This window comes from Octodon degus, unplaced genomic scaffold (genome assembly GCF_000260255.1).
Source record: "Octodon degus isolate 3935 unplaced genomic scaffold, OctDeg1.0 scaffold00040, whole genome shotgun sequence".
NCBI classification, from domain to species: Eukaryota; Metazoa; Chordata; class Mammalia; order Rodentia; family Octodontidae; genus Octodon; species Octodon degus.
The window spans coordinates 5,265,129-5,285,666 of NW_004524616.1; the positions used below are offsets into that span (position 1 = coordinate 5,265,129).

At 39.6% G+C, this 20,538-nt stretch overlaps 1 protein-coding gene across 2 annotated transcripts in view; it reads left to right on the forward strand.

Annotated features, from left to right (window-relative positions):
• Slc26a2 (solute carrier family 26 member 2) overlaps positions 1-17,979 on the forward strand; it is a 19,223-nt gene extending 1,244 nt beyond the window's left edge. Inside the window, exons 1-3 of one of the 2 annotated variants that reach the window (XM_023715330.1) lie at positions 5,693-5,770; positions 13,159-13,879; positions 14,257-17,979. In XM_023715330.1, the coding sequence (XP_023571098.1) occupies positions 13,184-13,879; positions 14,257-15,777 (2,217 nt within the window). In that variant the 5' untranslated portion in view covers positions 5,693-5,770; positions 13,159-13,183 and the 3' untranslated portion in view covers positions 15,778-17,979. Of the gene's footprint in view, positions 1-5,692; positions 5,771-13,158; positions 13,880-14,256 lie in introns of those variants that run through there. The other variant, XM_004631292.2, reaches the window with a different exon arrangement.
• The last annotated feature ends 2,559 nt before the right edge of the window (positions 17,980-20,538 follow it).

The following is a 20,538-nucleotide window of genomic DNA, read 5'->3' on the forward strand; positions in this document are numbered from 1 at the left end:
TGGATGGTTAAGACCAAGGTAAAGCAGAACCTATGCAACAAGAGTTGTAGCTTTTTGGTTTGAGAAGGTCAGTGAAATGCCCTCAGGATTTATCCTGAGTGAAGTCCTTTCAAGCATCCATTCTAATACCTTGTTTTTCCTTCTTTGAACTCGGGCCCTTTTTTGTGTGTTCATGTGGTGTGTGGTGTGGATTGAACCCAAGTCCTTTTAAGTGCCCTACAATTGGGTTACCCCCCTCCCTGCCCTATTTGGTCTTCATATGAAATCTAAGAATAATATAATATACATTATTTTTTAATGTGTTTAGTACAGGGTCTACAGGGTCTCACTATGTAGATCGGACTTGTAGTGAACCTCCTGTTTTCAGCCTCCCAAGTGCTGGGATTACAGGTGTACACCACCATGCCCAGTCTCAATCATGGACTCAGCATGCCCCAGGGGCAGGGCCAGGGCCAGGCATGGCAGGCTGGGGACCAAACCCTTGGCCCATGTGGCTGCCTATGCAAGTGCTTTAATCCCCTGAGCTGTCTGGCCAGTCCTGGTATACCTTATTGAGTTAAACAGAAGTTTATGTTTTTGAAAATTTGATCCACAAGAATTGGAGAGTCAAAGGTTTTAGGAAAGAAATGGGTTCATCCCCAACCCACCAGGAACCTCAGGGATTTCAAAAAACAGACTTAATAGCTGTTGTCTTTTGAGTAAATGTTACGTGCTAGATACTTGTGTTGGCCATACAACAATCTTGCAAATTACTTGGAAATGTTACCTCCATTTTACAGGTCAGAAATGGATGCTGAAAAGTTTTCAGTTGGTTCCATGTAGCTGTTGAGCAGTGTAGTTGGATCTGAACAGAGATCCGATATGTGTCTGACTTCTGGAACGCACCTGCTGACTATCCAAGTAGGAGCCCAGCTAAGCTCACTAGCTCCACATCACCTAGGATGCAGAGCCTTGGCTGTCGTCTTTCACTTTGCAGGGGCAGCTCTAAGAATGTGCTGCCTTTTTTGTTGTGTGTGTTGGGGATGGAATTTATTATTTCTTTCTTTTTTTTTATGGAACTGGGGTTTTGAACTTAGGCCCTTGTGCTTGCCAGGCAAGCGCTTATTCTACCGAGCCGTTTTCCCGGCCCCTAGGGGATAGAATTTATGACCTTCACATCTATAGCCCTTTTTCTTTTCTTTTTTTAAATTTTGAGACAGAGTCTTAAGTTACCCAGGTTGGGCTTGAACTTTCTACTCCCTGCCTCCACCTCCCAAGATGCTAAGATTGAAGGCTTGGACCACTGTTCCCACCTGAATCTTCATAGTCTGTATTTCAAAAAAATCATTATGTAGCATGGTCAAATCATTGTGCTGCCTCCTAGAGGAAGATCTAAGGAGTATTTTTCAGGGCTTTGTGATCCTGAAATTCTATTTACTAAGGGTAAGTTTTGAGACTGGTCATCACAATTTAGAGAGATGCTTACCAAATTATAATTTCTTGGAATAAGCTTGGTTATAGTTTGGGGGTAGAGGGATGGGGCTTAGTTAGAAAAGATTGGGGACGGTAACTCCTTTTTTTCTCCCCACAAAGCTGTTATGTCAGATGTTCTTCCAAAAGATATTTTTGAAGCACTTAGATGCCAGATAAGACATAGTACTTGGGACACAGCTTCAAACAAAACAAAGCAGACGTTTAATTGTCTGAGAAAGATAATTTTTTTAAATGTATTTAGTACAGGGTCTATAGGACCTCGCTACACAGATCAGATTTGGAATGATCCTCCTGTTTCCAGCCTTCCAAGTGCTGGAATTACAGGCGCGCACCACCAAGACTGGTCTCAGTTGCTGTCTCAGTGCGCCCTGGGTCTCTGTGCCTGCCTAAGCAGGCACTTTAATCCACTGAGCTACCTGGCCGGTCCTAGGACAGACAATTTAAAGGGTGAATGTGGTAGCAAAAAAGGGCAGTTGAAAACAGTAAGGCAAGGGAAAGGGGATGGGAATGCAAGCCCAGGATGGGCCACGAGGCAGCTGTGCTGTTTTATATTGCGTGTCTAGGAAGAGAATGGTTAGGAAGTTGGCATTTGAAATAACTGAAAGAAGAGGGAGCAAGTAAAAAAAAATACATAGTTGGAGAAAAGCATTCCAGGTAAGGGGTGAGAAGTATGCAGGAAACAAGACCTGGCATGGCTTCACGCTTGTCGGGGATGCAAACTGTTGTAGCCAAAATGTATAGTAGTGAATTTATGTTGTTACTTATAATGGAAAAACAGGAAGAAAAATATTACCAGGGTCTGATATGAAACATAAAAACAATTTTAGTCCTGAACTTTTACCAAAACTGTTTTAAGCAGTGTGTTACCTTCATTTTCTAATATCACTAACAGGTTCAGAAACAGATATTAAACTAGCTCCTAAAAACCTCTTAGCAAAGAAACAAATTTGGGGACAGTGCAGATTTATAAAAAGAAAGCCAACCTTCAAAATTGGAGGATGAATTTGAGAATCTGCTGTTACCAACTGAACCTTTTTTTTCTTTTTTCTGCAGCACTGGGGATTGAACTCAGGACACTGCGCTTGCCAGGCAAGCGCTTATTCAACTGAGCTATCTCCCCAACCCTCAATTGAACCTTGATTTGTTGTGTGTTGAAGAATGGAGGTTTATACTTTGTTCTTAAATTTATTGAGGAAGCAAGTGGGAGATGTGTATTAAATCTTTTCAAGGGGTGTAAATTATTGTACAAGGTACTTTTTATTTATTTATTTTTTTAGACAGGGACTCACTATGCTGCAAGGTAGTTTTGAGTTACCTGGTCATGGTTTTACATTAAATTATCTTCCTCTTGAAATTCTTACTATTTTGCCTTAGATTGGACTTAATGTTAGAAATAGTATGCAAAACTGATATGAGCCTTTTGGTTCTTATGCATTACAAATGTAAATGAATGTTATTTGTGATAACTGAAAAATAGGATGTTTTCTTGTCTTTGTTATGTTTACTTGAAACTTTGTTCCTTCCAGGATAAGCATAAATGTACCCATCCACACCAAGTGTGAGGTGTTGAGCTAGGTGGTGGGTTATGGAGCAGTGAGAATGGTTTGGTACCCGCCTATAAGTGTGCTGCGGTTGAGAGACTTGATAATGTACATGCTAAATTGTTAATGTGATGTGTTGGTGAAGCATTTAAGATGGGCCGTGTGGAGTTGCAAAAAGGGCCAAGACAAGTGGAGAGGCTGAGGGACAGCTCAGTGGTAGAGTACATGCTTAGCATATAGAAGACCCAGCATCCACCCCCCAGCATAGGAGCTAGCAGGAAAAGGTAGCCCTGGCTGAAGGCACAACAGGCGTGATGGCATAGGGAAGCAAAGACTGCTTGACATGTTCATAGACTTGACAATTGGAACAGTAATGCAAGGAAGCAAGCAAAAGAGAGGCAGCTGTGGGCTGATTCTTAGAAGGCTACAGCAAAGTGTTAGAGCAGTGGTCCTACAGCACCCATGCCATGGTAGGCTGTTGTGTACGGAAAGCTTTAAAAGGTTCACCATAGCTGGTGTAGACTGGTAGGAAGTAGGGGGCTATTGATGTTTGTTCTTGTTTTTTGCTTCTTTGTTTTAGTAGTACTGGGGATTGAACTCAGTGCCTTTACACTGAGTTAATCCTCAGACCTTTTCTTTCTTTTTTTTTTTTTTTTTAAATGTATTTGGTATGGGGTTTCACTATGCAGCTTGGACTCCTAGTGATCCTCCTGTTTTCAGCATCCCCAGCACTGGGATTACAGGTGTGCACTAACTAGGCCTGGACTTAGTGGCAGGCTCAGCATGCCTGGGAGCAGGGCTGGCACAGCATGTGTTGCCAGAGATTGACCCCTGGTCCTGCGCAGGCGCTTAGTCTGCTGAACTATCTTGCTGGCCTTCCCCGGACCTTTTCATTTTTCAGAATTTTGAGACAATCTCATTTAAATGGCTAAGACTTGAATTTAGAATCCTTTCACCTCAGCCTCCCAGAGTGCTGAGGTTACAATCAGGTGCTACCACTGTCAGCTGCCACTGAAGATTTTTGAGACACATATCTGAATAGTTCACCTGGTCTTATTAATAATTTCTTACTTTGAAGAAGACAGGTAGCATCATAGTTAAAACATGTAAGTTCAATATAGGGTGCAGGCTGAAGTGTTGCTACATGATGAGTTTAGCAGATAAATCCCAGGCTCTTTTGTACGATGAAGAGTTGCAAGTACACACCCACAGTAAGTGAAAAGCAGCTACATTTATTAAAGATTATGGAGAGTTGTGCTCAGGGCAAGACTGTGCTGACAAAAATATGGCGTGGTGCCGAGATGACAGGAAAGCAAAAGCACTGTACACGAAACACAGCAGCTCATAGATAAATCTGGCTTTCAGAAGACAAAGGATGCGGGCTTTACCCCGGGTGCCTTGCACTGAATGTTGAGATATGACTGACAGGAATGATGGACTGGGTGCTGTGTCATCTTAGTCCACGCACACACCTGTAACAATTCACTGTATTTTTAATTGCATCCATAGCTTTAGTGCCTATTCATGAACCCTTAGTAAGGTTTGAATAGGGTGAAGATAGGACTGAAAGTCAGGTTGGGACATCCCAGAGCTTGTGCTGTGCTGTTGCCTGGAGTGTCAGATCTGGGTTTTTGTTATTACTTACCTTTCTTTCTTTTTTTTCTTTCTTTCTTTTTTTTTTTTTTTTTTTTTTGGTGGAACTGGGGATTGAACTCAGGCCTTTGAGCTTGCCAGGGAAGCGCTTATTCCACTGAGCCATCTCCCCGACCCCTTTACTTACCTTTCTTAGGACAGTGGAAGGAGGAATGGCCTGCACTGCTGTGTAAAATTAAATTATTATTTTATCATAAAGCTGGGCATGGTGGTACCTGCCTGTAATCCTAGCACTAGAAGGAGAATGCAGGTTCAAGGCCAGCCTGCCTAGGCTATGCAGTGAGTTCAAGGCCAGCCTGAACTGCCTAGTGAATTTTGTCTCAAAGAAACAAAAAAGGTAGACAGGAGTGACTTTCTTAGCTCTGTTTTTCTAACGGTGCCATCAGTACTGTGTGTCTTGAGCTTTCTCATAGTTTAATAGTTGACAATAACTGTGTATGGAGAGAATATGAAAAGAGCACATGTAGCATTAGCAGTTGTCAGATTGTTAGGTGAGCCGTGAGTGTACAAGTATTCCATGTATTCATGCAGCTTCCTGAAGATCTTTAAGAAGCTTCAGAATAAGCAGCCAGGAGACAGTGTAGGATTGAATCGGAGGCTTGTGTTGAAGCCACGTATCTGCTCATGGGGATGGGAATACTGGAAAATTGTTTTCAGACTACACATCCGTTCCTATCATACCTATTCCATTCTACTTTACAATGTTCCATATAAAAAGGGAGACTTATTTTGGTAAGACTTGTTCACTACGGTGAAGATTTTAAGTTTTCTGTAAACTTTTGATATGTAGGTTATTTTGGGGTCCACTCCAGTTTTCCTGTAGTAGCTGATGATATATACACATAAAGAGATTGGCCTAAAAGTCCTAATATACAAAAAAAGATTAGGGGGTCAGCATACTTAGAGTGTAGTTCCAGCTATACCTTAAATGATTTCACTGTTATAAACCTTTCTCCTGCTGTACGAAATCTGAGTATTTCATGATCTTCGTTAGGAGAAAGGAAAAGAAGAAACAGATACGAGCTCAACAGGTCAGGTTTATTTCAGAACAAACCTGCAAAGGACCTCTGTGACACTAGAGACCAGACTTGCGATCATAAAGGGTATGGGACCTTTTAAAGGGTCGTGGGGAGAGGAGAGTTCGGTGAAAAGGCCTGTAGCTGCCTGCCAAGAACAAGCCTTAACAGAGCACAAGAAGGCTGGCCAGATAGGCCAGCGGACTAAAGTGTCTGCTTATAGGTGCAGTGCAACGGCCAGGATTCAGTCCTCAGCATGCCATGCCGGTCCTGCCCTGGGACACACTGAGACAGGCATTTGACACTAGGCATGGTGGCGCATGCCTGTAATCCCGCGCCTATAATCCTGCACCTATAATTGCAGCTTGGCAGGCGGAAAACAATCACTACGAGTCCGATATACATAGTGAGACCCTCTAGACCCTGTACTAAATACATTTAAAAAAAGAGAGAGCACAGGTGATGATGGTTGACCATGGCTGAAAAAGTTCAGGGAACAGAGGCTACTGTCAACAACAGGGATGATAGCATTCATTAGGAGTGCCCAGGTGCAGCTCTGCTGGGAGGGGCAGGTTAGAGGGGTCTCTGAACAGGATGGTGGTGGTCAGAGTCCTTCCCTCTCTAGTTCTAAGGTCCTACAATTTAGAAGTAGGTTGATTTTTCTCCTAATTTTCATTATGTGTTGTTTTGATTGTGTTATGTGTTAAAGACAGTTATTTACACACGGAAGAAACATGCACACTTCAAAGTATATCCATAGTAGGATATCAAGCTTGAACTCTTTAACATTTGTTTTCTTAAAGGGTTTTTTTGTTCTTGTTTTTTTTCTTTTTTTGGCCAGCTCAGCCCACCCTGAGGACAGGGCTGGTGCAACATTCAACCGTGGTCCCCTGCGTCTGTCTAAGCCTGCCTAAACAGGCGCTTTAGACCACTGAAGTATATCACCGGCCCCTGTTTGTTGTTATTCTGAGATAGGGTCTTATTACATACTCTAGGTCAGCTTTGGGCTCTTGTGTAGCCTGGCCTGGCCACAAACTCCCTGTCCTGCTTTAGCCTCCTGAGTGTTCCCAAGCTATAATGCTTTGCTTGAACTTAGGTTTTAAATGGCCTTTAAAAAAATTAATCTTTTATTTATTTATGCGGTACAGTGTCTTGCTGTGCAACTCAGACTTGTAGTGATCTTCCTGTCTCAGCCTTCCCAGCACTGCGGTTATATGCGTGTACTACCATGCTTAGTTTTGGTGGCTGGCACAGCATGGAGTCAGCATGGCATGTGGTACTGGAGATTGAACCTCAGTCCTTGTGCTTGCCAGGCAGGTGCTTAGACTGCTAAGCTATCTCCCCAGCCCTAAATGACCTAACTTTCTTAAAAGAATCTCAGTATCTGATTAGTATTATGTCATCGAATGTAATCATAGAAACTACTATATTTGAAAATGAAAATGTATACATTATTATTATTTTACGTATTTAGTACAGGGTCTCACCACGTAGATTGGACTCGTAGTGATCTTCCTGTTTTTAGCCTCCAAAGCGCTGGGCTTACAGGCGCACGTGCCACCATACCCCTGTCTCATTCCCCATCTCAGTGCGCGTCAGGGATGGGGTCGGCAAGGCACCCTCAGGATCTAACCCTGGCCCCTGAGCTTGCCTAAACAGGCACTTTGGTCTGCTGAGCTATCTGGGTGGCCCCAAAATGTATACTTTAAATATTATAAAAAGAAGTTAAAATGGCTCTAAAACTCTCCCAAAGTTAATTTTATTTGGGAGCTTATGAATTACATTTCCAAGGCTACCTAACTATTGAAAATAAAATCATTGTGTAACATAATAAATTCTAACTAGATCTTCTCCCTTCAGATAAAAATCAATGTAATTTATAGATTTATTATAGGATAATAGGTGTTCAATAAATCAAAAGGTATTCCTGAAACTCCAGCATTCTTAGGCTCAGTAAGAGGACATTTCAAGCCCATCCTGGGGAATTTACCGATTTAGTGAGACCTTGTCTCAAATTTTTGCAAAATGAAGAAGCAGTGAAAGCCTTGGGTTTAACCCCCAGTACCACAAGGTGGGGGATGGAGTGGGAAGGAGTTGGGTTTTTTCATTTTCTCTTTTCCCATATATGTATGTGTCGCTACAATCACGATGATAAACGTACCCATCATTTTCAAAGCTTCCTCATGCTTTTTTGAAGTGTCTTCCATCCCTTCAACCTCTTATATTGAAACAGCTACTGATCTGCTTTTTTGTCACTGTAGGTTAGTTTGCATTTTCTGTAGATGGAATCATATAGTATGTACTCCTTTTTTGTGTGGCCTTTAACTCAGTAAAATTATTTTCACTTTATTAATGTTATATCAGTAGTTCATTCCTGTAGCACAGTTTGATTTTTGTTGCCATTTGGGTTGAGGCTATTACAGATAAAACTCATTTGTCTTTGTTATGCCTTTGATGCCTGTGTTACTTAGAAATGTGTTATTTTTCAATCATAGTATTTGGTGGGCTTCCAGTATTTTTCTGTTTTCTAATTCTGTTGAAGTCAGAAAATACTATGTATTGAATTGGATTCTTAGTCTGTTTTTTTTTAATTTTATTTATTTATGTGTGTGTGTGTGTGTGTGTGTGTGTGTGTGTCCAGCTCAGCCCACCAGGGGGCGGGCTGGCATGTGGTGCTGGGGGATTGAACCGTAGTCCCTGTGCTTTGCTAAGCTTGTTCTAAGTAGGTGCTTTAGACCACTGAGCCATCACACCAGCCCCTGAATTGGATTCTTTTAAGCTTACAGAGAACTACGTTTTTCCTTGGTAAATATTTCACATTCCCTTGAAGAGAATATGTATTTGTCTTTTATTGCATATAATGTCTTATCTTTAATATACATGGTCTGAGTGGCTCTATAGTTTTCAACTCTTGTAAATCCTACTGATTTTTCTTTCTTATTCAATAAATACTGAGAGAAAGCCATTGAGTTCTCTGATGATAGTCATGGATATTTCTCCTGGTTATTTTTGCTAGTTTTTGGTTCATTTATTTTGGAACTATGATAGGTACACAATTAACATTGTAATTGTTAAGTCTTCCTGAAGAATTGGTTCCATTATCATTTATAAAATTAGCCTGTTTTCCCTCAGATCTTTTTTTTTTTTAAATTTATTTGTTTTTTAAAAATGTATTTAGTACAGGGTCTGTGGGGTCTCACTACACAGATTGGACTTGTAGTGATCTCCTGTTTCCAGCGTCCCAAGCGCTGGGATTACAGGTGCACACCACCATGCCCAGTTTCAGTTGTTGTTTCAGTGCGCCCCGGGGAGGGGGCCTGCACAGCATCTCAGATCTTCTTTATCTGATGTTAATAGAGCTATTCCAACTTTCTTTTTGGTGCATGTTAGCAAAATATACCTTTTCTCATCTTTTTACTTTTATCTTATTATATTTATTTTCTTTCTTTCTTTCTTTTTAGAGACAGGGTCTTACTATGCAGTTCAGGCTGGCTCTTGAGCTCTCAACAATCCTCTTGCCTCAGCCTCCCGAGTGCTGGGATTACAGGTGTGTGCCACCATGCCTGGCTTTCTGTTTTCTTTATACTTAAGTATGTTTCTTTTGTAGGCTGCATATAATTGGGCCTTGCTTCTTAATCTAATCTGTCTCTGTGGGGATGTTTAGACCATTGTGTTTAAGGTAATTGTTGACATGGCTATTATGGTTGCAGTTTATTTTCCTTTCTCATCATCTTTTGGATTATTTAGTATTTTCTGTGATTCCATTTCCCCTCTTTTGTTTATTAACCACAATTCTTTGTTATTGGTGGGGTTATTCTAGAGCTGTAATACACCTTAACGTACCATTGAATATTATTAAGTAATACTATACCCTTTAATATATAAATCTTAAGATAGTATACACTAGTTTTTTCCCTTTTGGCTGCATGAGTGTATATGTATGTTAAAATAGTATGACATAAAATTGGCCATTTTAACCATTAAGTGTATAATCCAGTGGCATTAAGTACATTCTCAATATTACTTAACTGTCACTATTACCTATTTCTCAAACTTGAAATAGAAATTCTGTAATCAGTAATTCCTCCTTCCCCAGTGCCTGCTTGCTTTCAGTCTGAGTCATGTATAGACCACTCTTTTTTTTTTTTTTTTTTTTTTTGCGGAACTGGGGATTGAACTCAGGCCCTTGCACTTGCCAGGGAAGCGCTTACTCCACTGAGCCATCTCCCCGGCCCCTAGACCACTCATATTTAATGTCATTATTTATGTTTGATTAAATGATACCATCTTGCTGTTTTCTACTTTTTATTTCTTCTATTGTTTCTTGGGTTGAGAATTTTTATGTTTCTTTTTATCCACTGTTTTTAATCTTTGAAGTGGTGGTGTTTAAACCCATGGCCTTGTACATGCTAGGCAAATACTCTTCCTCTAAGCTTATCCTAAACCCTAAATCCACCACTGATTTGATATTTATCGTACCCTTTTAAAAAAAATTAGCTGTTAGCCTTGGATTTGTAATATACTTTTTTTTTTTTTGTAATATATATCTTTAGTCGAGAATCTACCTTCAGATAATTTTGCCTGGATTTTTTTGGTATCAGGAATCAAACTCAGGACTTTGCGCTTGCCAGGCAGGCACTTGTGCCACTGAGCTCTATCCCTGGCCCGTACACTTCTTTACATTTCATGTAGGGCTTCATTTCACAATCTATTCTTGGTGATGTTATTGTCACATGAATGCATTCCTATTTTTGGTATAGACATTATCTTTTAGAGCAACAACAGATTTTTTTATTGAAAAGTTGAATTTCATTTTATTATCATTGGTTGCATTTCCAGGAATTTCTTTATCTTGAGTTTCTGACTAGTATATTCCTTTTCACTAAAGAATCTTCATGGGGGGTACAGAGGCAATCACTGATCTGTTGATAATACATTCTTTCAGTGTTCATCTGAGAGAGTTTATTCTTCATCTTTTGAAAGACTTTTTTCTAGATATAGGATTTATGGGTTGAAAGTGGTATCTTTGTTAAAGATACTGCTCCCTCATCTTCTGTTCTCCGTGGTTTCCAAGACAGCTGCTGTAATTCTTAACTTTGTTGCTATGTATTTTTTCTTTGTCTTTAGGATTTTCATGTCTTGTTTTTAGCACCTTGAATGTGATATGTGTAGGGGCCACTTTTCTTTCTTTTTTCTTCTCTTTTCTTTCATATTCCCAAATATATCTGTAGTTCATTGTCTGAGTAATTTTGGAAAATTCTTGTCCACTTCTGTCCATTTTCTCTTCTCTTAGCAATAAAAAAGCTTTCTATGTCTTAGATGTACTGTTACATGATTGGTGTTGGATTTTTGCTTTTGTTACTTAAATTCAAGATTTGTTTGGCTTTAGTTTAGGTAATTTTTATTGACCTATCTTTGAATTTGTTGATTGTTTCTTTGGCTCTATCAGATTACAGATGAACCTGACAAAGGCACTCCTCTTGTCTATTAGTTTTTTGTTTGTTTTTACTTTCAGCACCTCTCTACTGTACTTTTTAATATTAGTTTTTATCTTTTTCCTCCTTGCAGCAGTAGAAGGAGAGATTTAGGTTTGGTTAGTTTATTCTTACAGTTTTTTATTAATTTGAAAAAAACCTCTTGACTCAGAAATTACCAAAATAGGGCTGGTGAGATGGCTCAGTGGTCTAAAGCACCTACTCAGAACAAGCTAAGCAAAGCACAGGGACAACGGTTCAATCCCCCAGCACCACATGCCAGCCAGCCCCGCCCCCTGGTGGGCTGAGCTGGCCACACACAAATAAATAAATAAATAAAATTTAAAAAAATAAATAAATAAAAATAAAATTAAAAAAAAAAAAAAGAAATTACCAAAATAGGACAGGAAATGCATGCAGTGTATCTCAAGAAAGCATAATGTGAGCAGACAGTTTCAGACTCCATTAAAGAAGAAAGACCTGCTGGGGGTGTGTGCTAGTCTAATTGACTTGCTGAGGGTCAGCAGTCATCTAAAAACAATTCTTGCCCGCCCCCCACTTCACAAGATTATTAAAATAATTTATTTTATCCCTGTTTGTCCTGAATAAAAATAAAGTTGGTTACTTTTATCTAGCTTTTGTTCTTAAGTAGCTTATGAGGTTCTGGATTATGGCATCTTGGTAATGTTAGGTTTCTAGTATCTTATTGTTTTTTTTTTTTTTTTTTTTTTTTTTTTTTTTTTTTTTTTTTTTTTGCGCGGAACAGGAGATTAAACTCAGGCCCTTGCGTTTGCCAGGCAAGCACTTATTCTACTGAGCTATCTCTCCAGCCCCAGCGTCCATTTTTTGTTTGGTTAGAAAATTTCCTGCATTCTTCACCTGTATCTGGCCAGTCACAAATTTTTATTTGTTCTTTGCAATGTCAGATTTACTACACACTGAGTGGAATTTCATGGTAACATCATTCCTCTATTCAGTATGTATTTAAGCATTTGTACTCAGAATAGCCAAGGATCTCTATATAAATGTGTGCCTTCCATATGGAGCAGAGGACTATGCTAGAACCCAGCAGGATAGTGTTGTAGGGTAACAGCTTCAGAGGCTTCACTGAGCTTGGTCTCTCTCTAAGTGAGCCCAGAGCCAAGGAAACTTCTCACACTTATTGAGGGCTAAAAACAGGCTAAGGAATGCACATAACTAACTTGGTGTAGGCCATTTATTATTTACATTGCCTTCTGGCATCCACTAATAAGTTTACGTATCAGTAGTTTGTAATATCCTAGTTAAAGGAACAAAGAACAGACAAGGCGCCTGCAGGAATTTGTTCCCTGTATCCCAGCTTGTGGAGGAGATGGCACATTTCCTCAGGCTCCTTCTTGTTCCTGGGCTCTGTTCTTTGTTCCTTGCTGCCTAGGGACAATAGGCTTCCGGCTTATACTGCCACAGGATGGACCAAAAACCTTCTACAGCTTACATTCACTTACCCCATCAACCCACCCCATGCTCCTAACTTTAGTTTACAATATAGCTGAGAAGTGAAGAACCTGAGAGGAAGACCATTTATAGTGAGGAAAGGAGGAGAAAGCTTACCCTGATGCCTTTTCTGGAGGAAAAGAACCACAGGCTGAGCCAAGCAGAAATGGAAAAGAATCCTTAGTAGTTTTATCCTGAGGAAGTCCTGTACCTATATGGTACTTGCTTTGACTTAGCTGTTTAGTCTCCACTTTTGGTCTGTTTTTTCCCTCCTGACCAGTATGAATAAAGCTCAGTTAAAGAAGGTAGATATAAGTCACCTATGCCAAAACCTCTTAATTCCTATGTGTAAAAAGTAGGACTGTGGGGCTGGGGAGATAGCTCAGTGGAATAAGTGCTTGCTGGGCAATCACAAGGGCCTGAGTTCAATCCCTGGTTCTGAAAAAAAAAAAAAAAAAAAGGTAGGACTGTTAATATAGGTGGGGACTAAGAATTCATTAACTAACACTTACATTTTCTCTGGGGTAGGAAGCTGAACCATCTATCTCCAGAAATGTCTTCAGAAAGTAAAGAGCAACATGATCTTGTACCAAGGGACTCAGCTGAAGCAAATGACAATCTTCCATCTGGGGTCTCTCTGGAGCCACAAAAGGAATCAAGTACTGACTTCAAGCAAGTCGAAACCAATGAGCAATGCAGACCTTATCCTAGGATTTATTTAGAGCCTCAAGAGAAATCAAATACGAACATTAAGCAATTTGTCATTGAAAAACTACAGAAGAGTTGTCAGTGTAGCTCAACCAAAGCCAAAAATAGGATTTTTGGTTTCTTTCCCGTTTTGCAGTGGCTCCCAAAATATGATCTAAAGAAAAATATTTTGGGAGATATGATGTCTGGCTTGATTGTGGGTATCTTATTGGTTCCCCAGTCCATTGCTTATTCCCTCTTGGCTGGCCAAGATCCTATCTATGGTCTGTACACATCCTTTTTTGCCGGCATCATTTATTTTCTATTTGGTACTTCTCGTCACATCTCTGTGGGCATTTTTGGAATACTGTGCCTTATGATTGGTGAGGTAGTTGACCGAGAACTCCACAAAGCTGGCTGTGACACTGCCCATGTCACTCCTTCTATGGGAATGGTTTCAAATATGAGCTCATTAGTGAACCACACATCAGAAAGGATATGTGACAAAAGTTACGCGATCAAAATTGGAAGCACAGTAACCTTTATGGCTGGAGTTTATCAGGTAAGAAGTGATCAGAATAATCATTGTACATGAAATCTTGGATCTATAAGAGATCCTAGAGATCATAATACTATTTTTACAACAGAGATGTCTCTTTACAGGAAAAAAACACATGGTTTTTGAATTAGAAGAAGTCTTTCAATTTGAGTTTTTGTTTTAATATGGATCCTTGAGAATTTTCTTTTTGAAAAGAAAGTAATGAGATACATTGTTTGAGAAGGCAGAAATCCTCAGTCCTAGTTCAAACTGGGCTAGTGATACACAGTGTGACCTTGGGCAAGTTTTCTCTCCTCACAAAGTGAAATTGATTTTTTTTCTTTCTCTGCATTTATTTTGTCTGACATTTATATTTAATACGTGTATATCCTCCTTTCCAGGTAGCGATGGGCTTCTTTCAAGTGGGCTTTGTTTCTGTCTACCTCTCAGATTCCTTGCTGAGTGGGTTTGTCACGGGTGCCTCCATCACTGTTCTCACATCTCAGGCCAAGTACCTTCTCGGGCTCAGCATTCCGCGGACTCACGGCGTGGGCTCGCTCATCACCACCTGGATACATATCTTCCGAAACATCCGTAAGACCAACATCTGTGATCTCATCACCAGCCTTCTGTGCCTTTTGGTACTTCTGCCAACCAAAGAACTCAATGAGCACTTCAAATCCAAGCTCAAGGCACCAGTTCCTATCGAACTTGTTGTCGTTGTGTTAGCCACACTCACCTCTCATTTTGGAAAACTAAATGAGAAGTATAATTCCAGTGTTGCTGGACATATTCCCACTGGATTTTTGCCACCCGAAGCACCAGACTGGAGCCTAGTGCCTAACGTGGCTGTGGATGCAATAGCTATTTCTATCATTGGCTTTGCTACGACTGTGTCACTTTCTGAGATGTTTGCCAAGAAACATGGCTACACAGTCAAAGCAAATCAGGAGATGTATGCCATTGGCTTTTGCAATATCATCCCTTCCTTCTTCCATTGCATTACTTCTAGTGCAGCTCTTGCAAAGACACTGGTTAAAGAATCCACAGGCTGTCAAACTCAGGTTTCTTCTGTGATGACAGCCTTGGTTCTTTTGTTGGTTCTGCTAGTAATAGCTCCTTTATTCTATTCTCTACAGAAATGTGTCCTTGGTGTAATCACTATTGTAAATCTCCGGGGAGCCCTTCGTAAATTTAGAGATCTACCCAACATGTGGAGGGTTAGCAGGATGGATACACTTATCTGGTTTGTTACTATGCTCTCCTCTGCTCTGATAAGCACTGAAATAGGTCTGCTTATTGGGGTTTGTTTTTCTATGTTTTGTGTTATCCTCCGCACTCAGAAGCCAAAGGTTTCATTGCTTGGCTTGGTGGAAGAGTCTGAACTCTTTGAATCCCTGTCTGCTTACAAGAACCTTCAGACCCAGCCAGGCATCAAGATTGTCCGCTTCATAGCCCCTCTGTACTACATAAACAAAGAATGCTTTAAATCTGCTTTATATAAAAATACTCTAAACCCAGTTTTGGTAAAGGCAGCTCAGAAGAAGGTGGCCAAGAGAAAGCTCAAAGAGCAGAGAGTGGCTCTCGGTGGAGCCCAGGAAGACGTTTCCGTGCAGCTTTCCCGTGATCCTTTGGAACTGCATACTATAGTGATTGACTGCAGTGCAATACAGTTTTTAGATACAGCAGGGATTTATACACTGAAAGAAGTTCGCCGAGATTATGAAGCTGTTGGCGTTCAGATTCTGCTGGCTCAATGCAATCCTTCTGTGAAGGACTCCCTGACTAGGGGACAGTACTACAGAGAGGAAGAACAAAACCTTCTCTTCTTCAGTGTGTATGAAGCAGTGGCTTTTGCAGTAGAGTCTCAAAACCAGAAAGGAACGTGTGTACTCAATGGCATGAGTGGTTTCAGTGATTGAGAAAGCAGATGAAAAGAGGAATGTCTCATAGATTAAAATTTCAGATGAGCAGTATTTTTCTTCCTTGGAGACTTACGGCCTTTTCATATTCACAAATGCAGCAAAGCTCATAAGGCAGAAGAAAATGTGACTTCAGGCTTTACTGCATCTGTGTAAAATATTCTTGAGATATAACACCTAGTAAATTGAGTTATAAAATAGCCCCCAAACTTAATTACGAGCTTGGTTTAGGGCCTACATTTGGACTTTGCCACCCGAAAGGGGTGCAGTTGGGATTTGCTGTAATACCATTGGAGTCTTTGCCTGACTGGAGGAAAAGTAGGGGATATATTGCACTTAGCTTCTTTTGTATCAGGAGGTTAAGAGACTTTTGAACGTGGAGCTCTAATTATAAAAGTTTGCTGCATGCTTCTGTAGCCCCAGTCTTCGCTCCCCAGACAGCAGAGGACTCTGCCTTTTAAGTTAGAAATCACTCCAGTCCTCCTCTGCTTAAGACAGGGAACCACACACACAGTCTGATGGCGGGCAGGTTTGTGACATCCTGTATCACAACCAGTTTGACGTTAAAAACACTCTATGATAAATTGGATGTTTTAGTTACACATTTTTTAGTTGAGGAGAAGTAGGTAAGCAAAGAGTTTTCAAAATCAGAAACTATAATGGCAGACCTCTCGTCTTTTCTGTGATCACTGTTTGTCCTTGTTTCTGAGACAAGTATCACCATCATTATGGCCTAGTTTAGCTGTCAGATATCCTACTGTGCTTTCCCATGGAATTTGCCCTAAACTGGCATTTCTGCCATCAGTGACAGGTACCAAAATAGGATGCTGACTCAGCAATTTTAAATAAGTTTGAGGCAAACTATCAAAGACACTACAAAAAAGGAATGGCTTACATTTCCCATAAGCATTTGTTTACTAGGCAGTATGCTGTATACACCTCACCTCTGCCACTTGCCGTGGCATTTTAATAAGTCTTTGAGGACTGATATTCTCAAAGTGAGGCTGCTTTTCATGGGAAAAATGCACCAAAGTGATAGAGTAATGCCAAAAAACATCAATAATTTTTGGAAGTTTTAGTGAAAATCATGTTGATACATACTGCCATGCAACCTATTGATGTACAGTAAATGTTTATGATAATGACAGCTTTTAACTTCATGTTGCCTAAAGCTATTAAGATTTAGAAGCATCACATTCATAAAATCCAAGTTCTGTGGGTGTATTTATGGTTGTTGGCCACAGGTGGTGAATTGAAGGTTGTTATGTGGAAAAACAGAGAATATCTGACTTTGAAAGCTTATAGTTTTATATTTGGACATGAGCAGGCAAAAAAGACATGTTCTCCAAAGAATAATGGACTAATTTATTTGAGATTAAAGCATCTACCCAAATCTTTTGAAACAAACAAAATGATTGCCAAAGTAAAATCTCATTTTTTAAGCCTATCCTTATAGTCTAAGCAATTTTAAATATAACCTCCATATGTAGGGTATACTACATATGTACATATTATATATATATATACTTTTTGTTAGCTCTGTAAACCTCCAGTGTTGCTTTTCCACAGGTAGATCTTTTTTATTTGCTTCCATAGAAAATACCTATCATTCCATCAAAACAGTTTCTACATTTCTGTTTTTTAGATGATTGATGTTATGCTTATATGCAATATTATCCTAAATTGTGATATTCTTTTATCACTTAGGTTTAGAATTTTCGAATTTCAAAAATGGAATGCTGCCTATACTTGTGCTTTTTAGTTTCTAATGTTTTCCATTTCTGTTGAGTCTAGGAATATTAGTTATAAAGCCACAGTATGTTGGATTTCATTCCTTTTCGCCCAGTAGGACTTAAGATGAGAATATTACAGATATCTAATAACTGACACAGTAATAAATACACGTTTAAGACAACTCTATAGTTTATCCAACATCACCCTAGCAAAGGAATTCAGCTCAGTGCATATTTGGAAAGTCTCTTAGAAGGATGGATAACAGGAATTGCCCAGTACGTGCCATTTCCATCGACAGGTGGATGTAGACAGTTCTGGAGCTTTATGTGTGCAGTAAGCAAATTCTTGAATTATGTGCTGGTTTGTACCTGTCCCACTCAAATGAGATTCTGCTTGGAGTAGCCATTTGTAAAAACTTTTTTTGTCTTTTGTCACAGGGTCACCTGGTAGTTCAGGTTGACCTTGAACTTGCGGCAATCTAGGATTACAGGTGTGTACCGCTACAACCAGCTTGTAAACATTTTAAAGTTTCATTAATGTTTACATTTCATCCTTGCTACTTGAATTGCATTCTGCATACACTTGTACTTTTTTTTATTTTGGGGGTATGTAGAACTGGGCCTTGAATCCAGTGCTTTGAATATGCCTGGCAAGCTCTCTACCATGGACCTTCTTCCTCAGCCCTGAAGACAGGGCCCCACAGAATTGCTCAGGCTGACCCCAAAGTGGGGAGCTCATCTTAGCCTGCCAGCTAGCTGGGGGTAGAGTGCATTTTGGGGTATCTCATATATGCCATCACACTTAGCTTTTAAAAATTTTTGATTGCTGATAATTTAAAGCAATCAGACCGTTAAGACCAGATTCAGTGTCACCACCAAAATCAATATTTTTGTTTGCTTTATGATACTTTAAACATATATTGATCCAAAAACATCTTGCTTATTATAAAGGTGAGAGTCTAAGTGAAGCATTTTCTCATTGGTTATTGATGAATATACAGAATGTAGAATAGCTTAATTTTTTAAAATTGAAATATAATGTGTACTCTCTTGAGAGTTAAAGCTCTCACAAACTTGTTTTTAAATTTGTTGCAACAGACAGGGTAGAGTGAGCCAGTGCAGTTATGTTGTACAAGGAGAACACTGCAGAAGAGTGAAAGGAATAGATCATTACATAGGCTGTTTCTAGCCAGTGAAGGGATCCAGATAAATAGGAACCAATTCCTGGCTCCACACAGTAAGGTCAGTATCAGGAAGCAAGTCTCTCCTAAGAGCAAGTTTCTGTTTCTAGAAGGGAAAATCATAGATTCACCAAAGCTGAAAGCTGAGAAACACTTGGTGAGGTGGTGGCAAGAGCCCGAGTTGGCCTGCTTTGGATAATGGGTCTTCCTAAACTTAAAGTGATTTTTTTTTTTTTTTTGCGTGGAACTGGGGATTGAACTCAAGCCCTTACGCTTGCCAGGGAAGCGCTTATTCCACTGAGCCATCTCCCCAGCCCCCTAAAGTGACCTTTTGTAAGGAAAACAAGGTATGATTTAGGTGTCTGACTTAGCTTTTAAGTAGCAGTCATTGGTGTAAAACTTGGTCATTAAATTTACAGAGTGGCAAATGGTGAATTTAAAAATTCTATGGGGGTGTTAGGTGTATTTTTAAGAATATTCTAATGCTAATAACTACACACTTTAACAAGACTGGTAAATTTCCCCAGGGCTGCTCTCTTAGTAATTTGTCACTTAAGAACACATTTTCGGATGTGAAGGTGATCTGGCTACAACATCTGTCACCCCATTGATCGCCATTGATTCAGCTGATCTGGTTGGCTAGGTGGGTGTCACCTTTCTCCCTCAACGATACATTGTGCATCCTTCCCGAAGCTGTGCACTCGGTCAAAGACGACCACCACCCCCAATAGAGGAGGACCATTCCTTGATCAAGGGTATAGGAGTAGCTGCGTGCTGCCTGCTAGAACCTCCAAACAAGCTCTCACGAACACATTGTCAAAGTTAGACCTGATCTCAATATTAAAGAAAAGGGATTCAGTACATTTCTCAGAAAATTAAATTGAGTCTTTGAATTGTAATAAGAAAATCAAATTCTGCAACCCTTATTGCTTTCCTCTGTTATGAGAACTGTAGGTTCTTTGCATCAGCGTAGATGGTTCTGAGCACCCTTGCAGAAGTCAGGTTCCAAATGCTGGGGCACTGAAGGAGGTGCTTTGTAGACAGTATTGAACTGAGGGCTGGCTGAAGGCTGAGCAAGAGGTAAAGATGATCTGGGTCTATTCAGGGAAAGAAAAGTTCCACGGTACAATGATAAAAATCCAGTGGACAGGATTTAGATTTTGTGTAACTTTTCTGTTAGTGTTTACACCACCTACTTTTGATTTATTCTAGTGATATTGTATTCAAAACAGAGCCTAACAACTGTAAAAAGGACGAAATGGAATCTAGAATGTTAATTAGGTTGTAAACTAACTTGCCCCCCCCTTTTGTAAAATGTGTTTAATTATAAATCAAATTTAGGTGCTAATTCTAAGAATGAAAATTATAATGGAACAGCACAAAATAATATACAGTACCAGCTGCTTCATTATTATAGCCTATGTATTAAAGTACTACTGAGATACTGTACATTAATTTTTAAATTTTTTAAAAATAACTTAGGAATGGAGAATTTAAATGTAGGAGCAAGGGAGGTTTATTTTTATAAGGTAATTTTTATCCTGATACGGACTTTTTTTTAAAAAATATTACATAACAGCTGAAATTTTAAACATTAAATATATTAGCGCAAAAGCATTATACTAAATCACTAGATTCTTTGGTATGTATTTTATTTTTAACTTAGTGGTATAATTCTGAAGACAAGATAATAAAGGTCAACAAATGCCTTTATTAAAGATGCTATTTATGTTAAGTCTGCAGATAGGCCACCAAGTTTTTATCTGAAGCTTTAATAAACTTATTTTGGGGACATTCTCTTTTCCTACTGTATACTGTATCCCTACAATAAGATACCTGGAATCAAG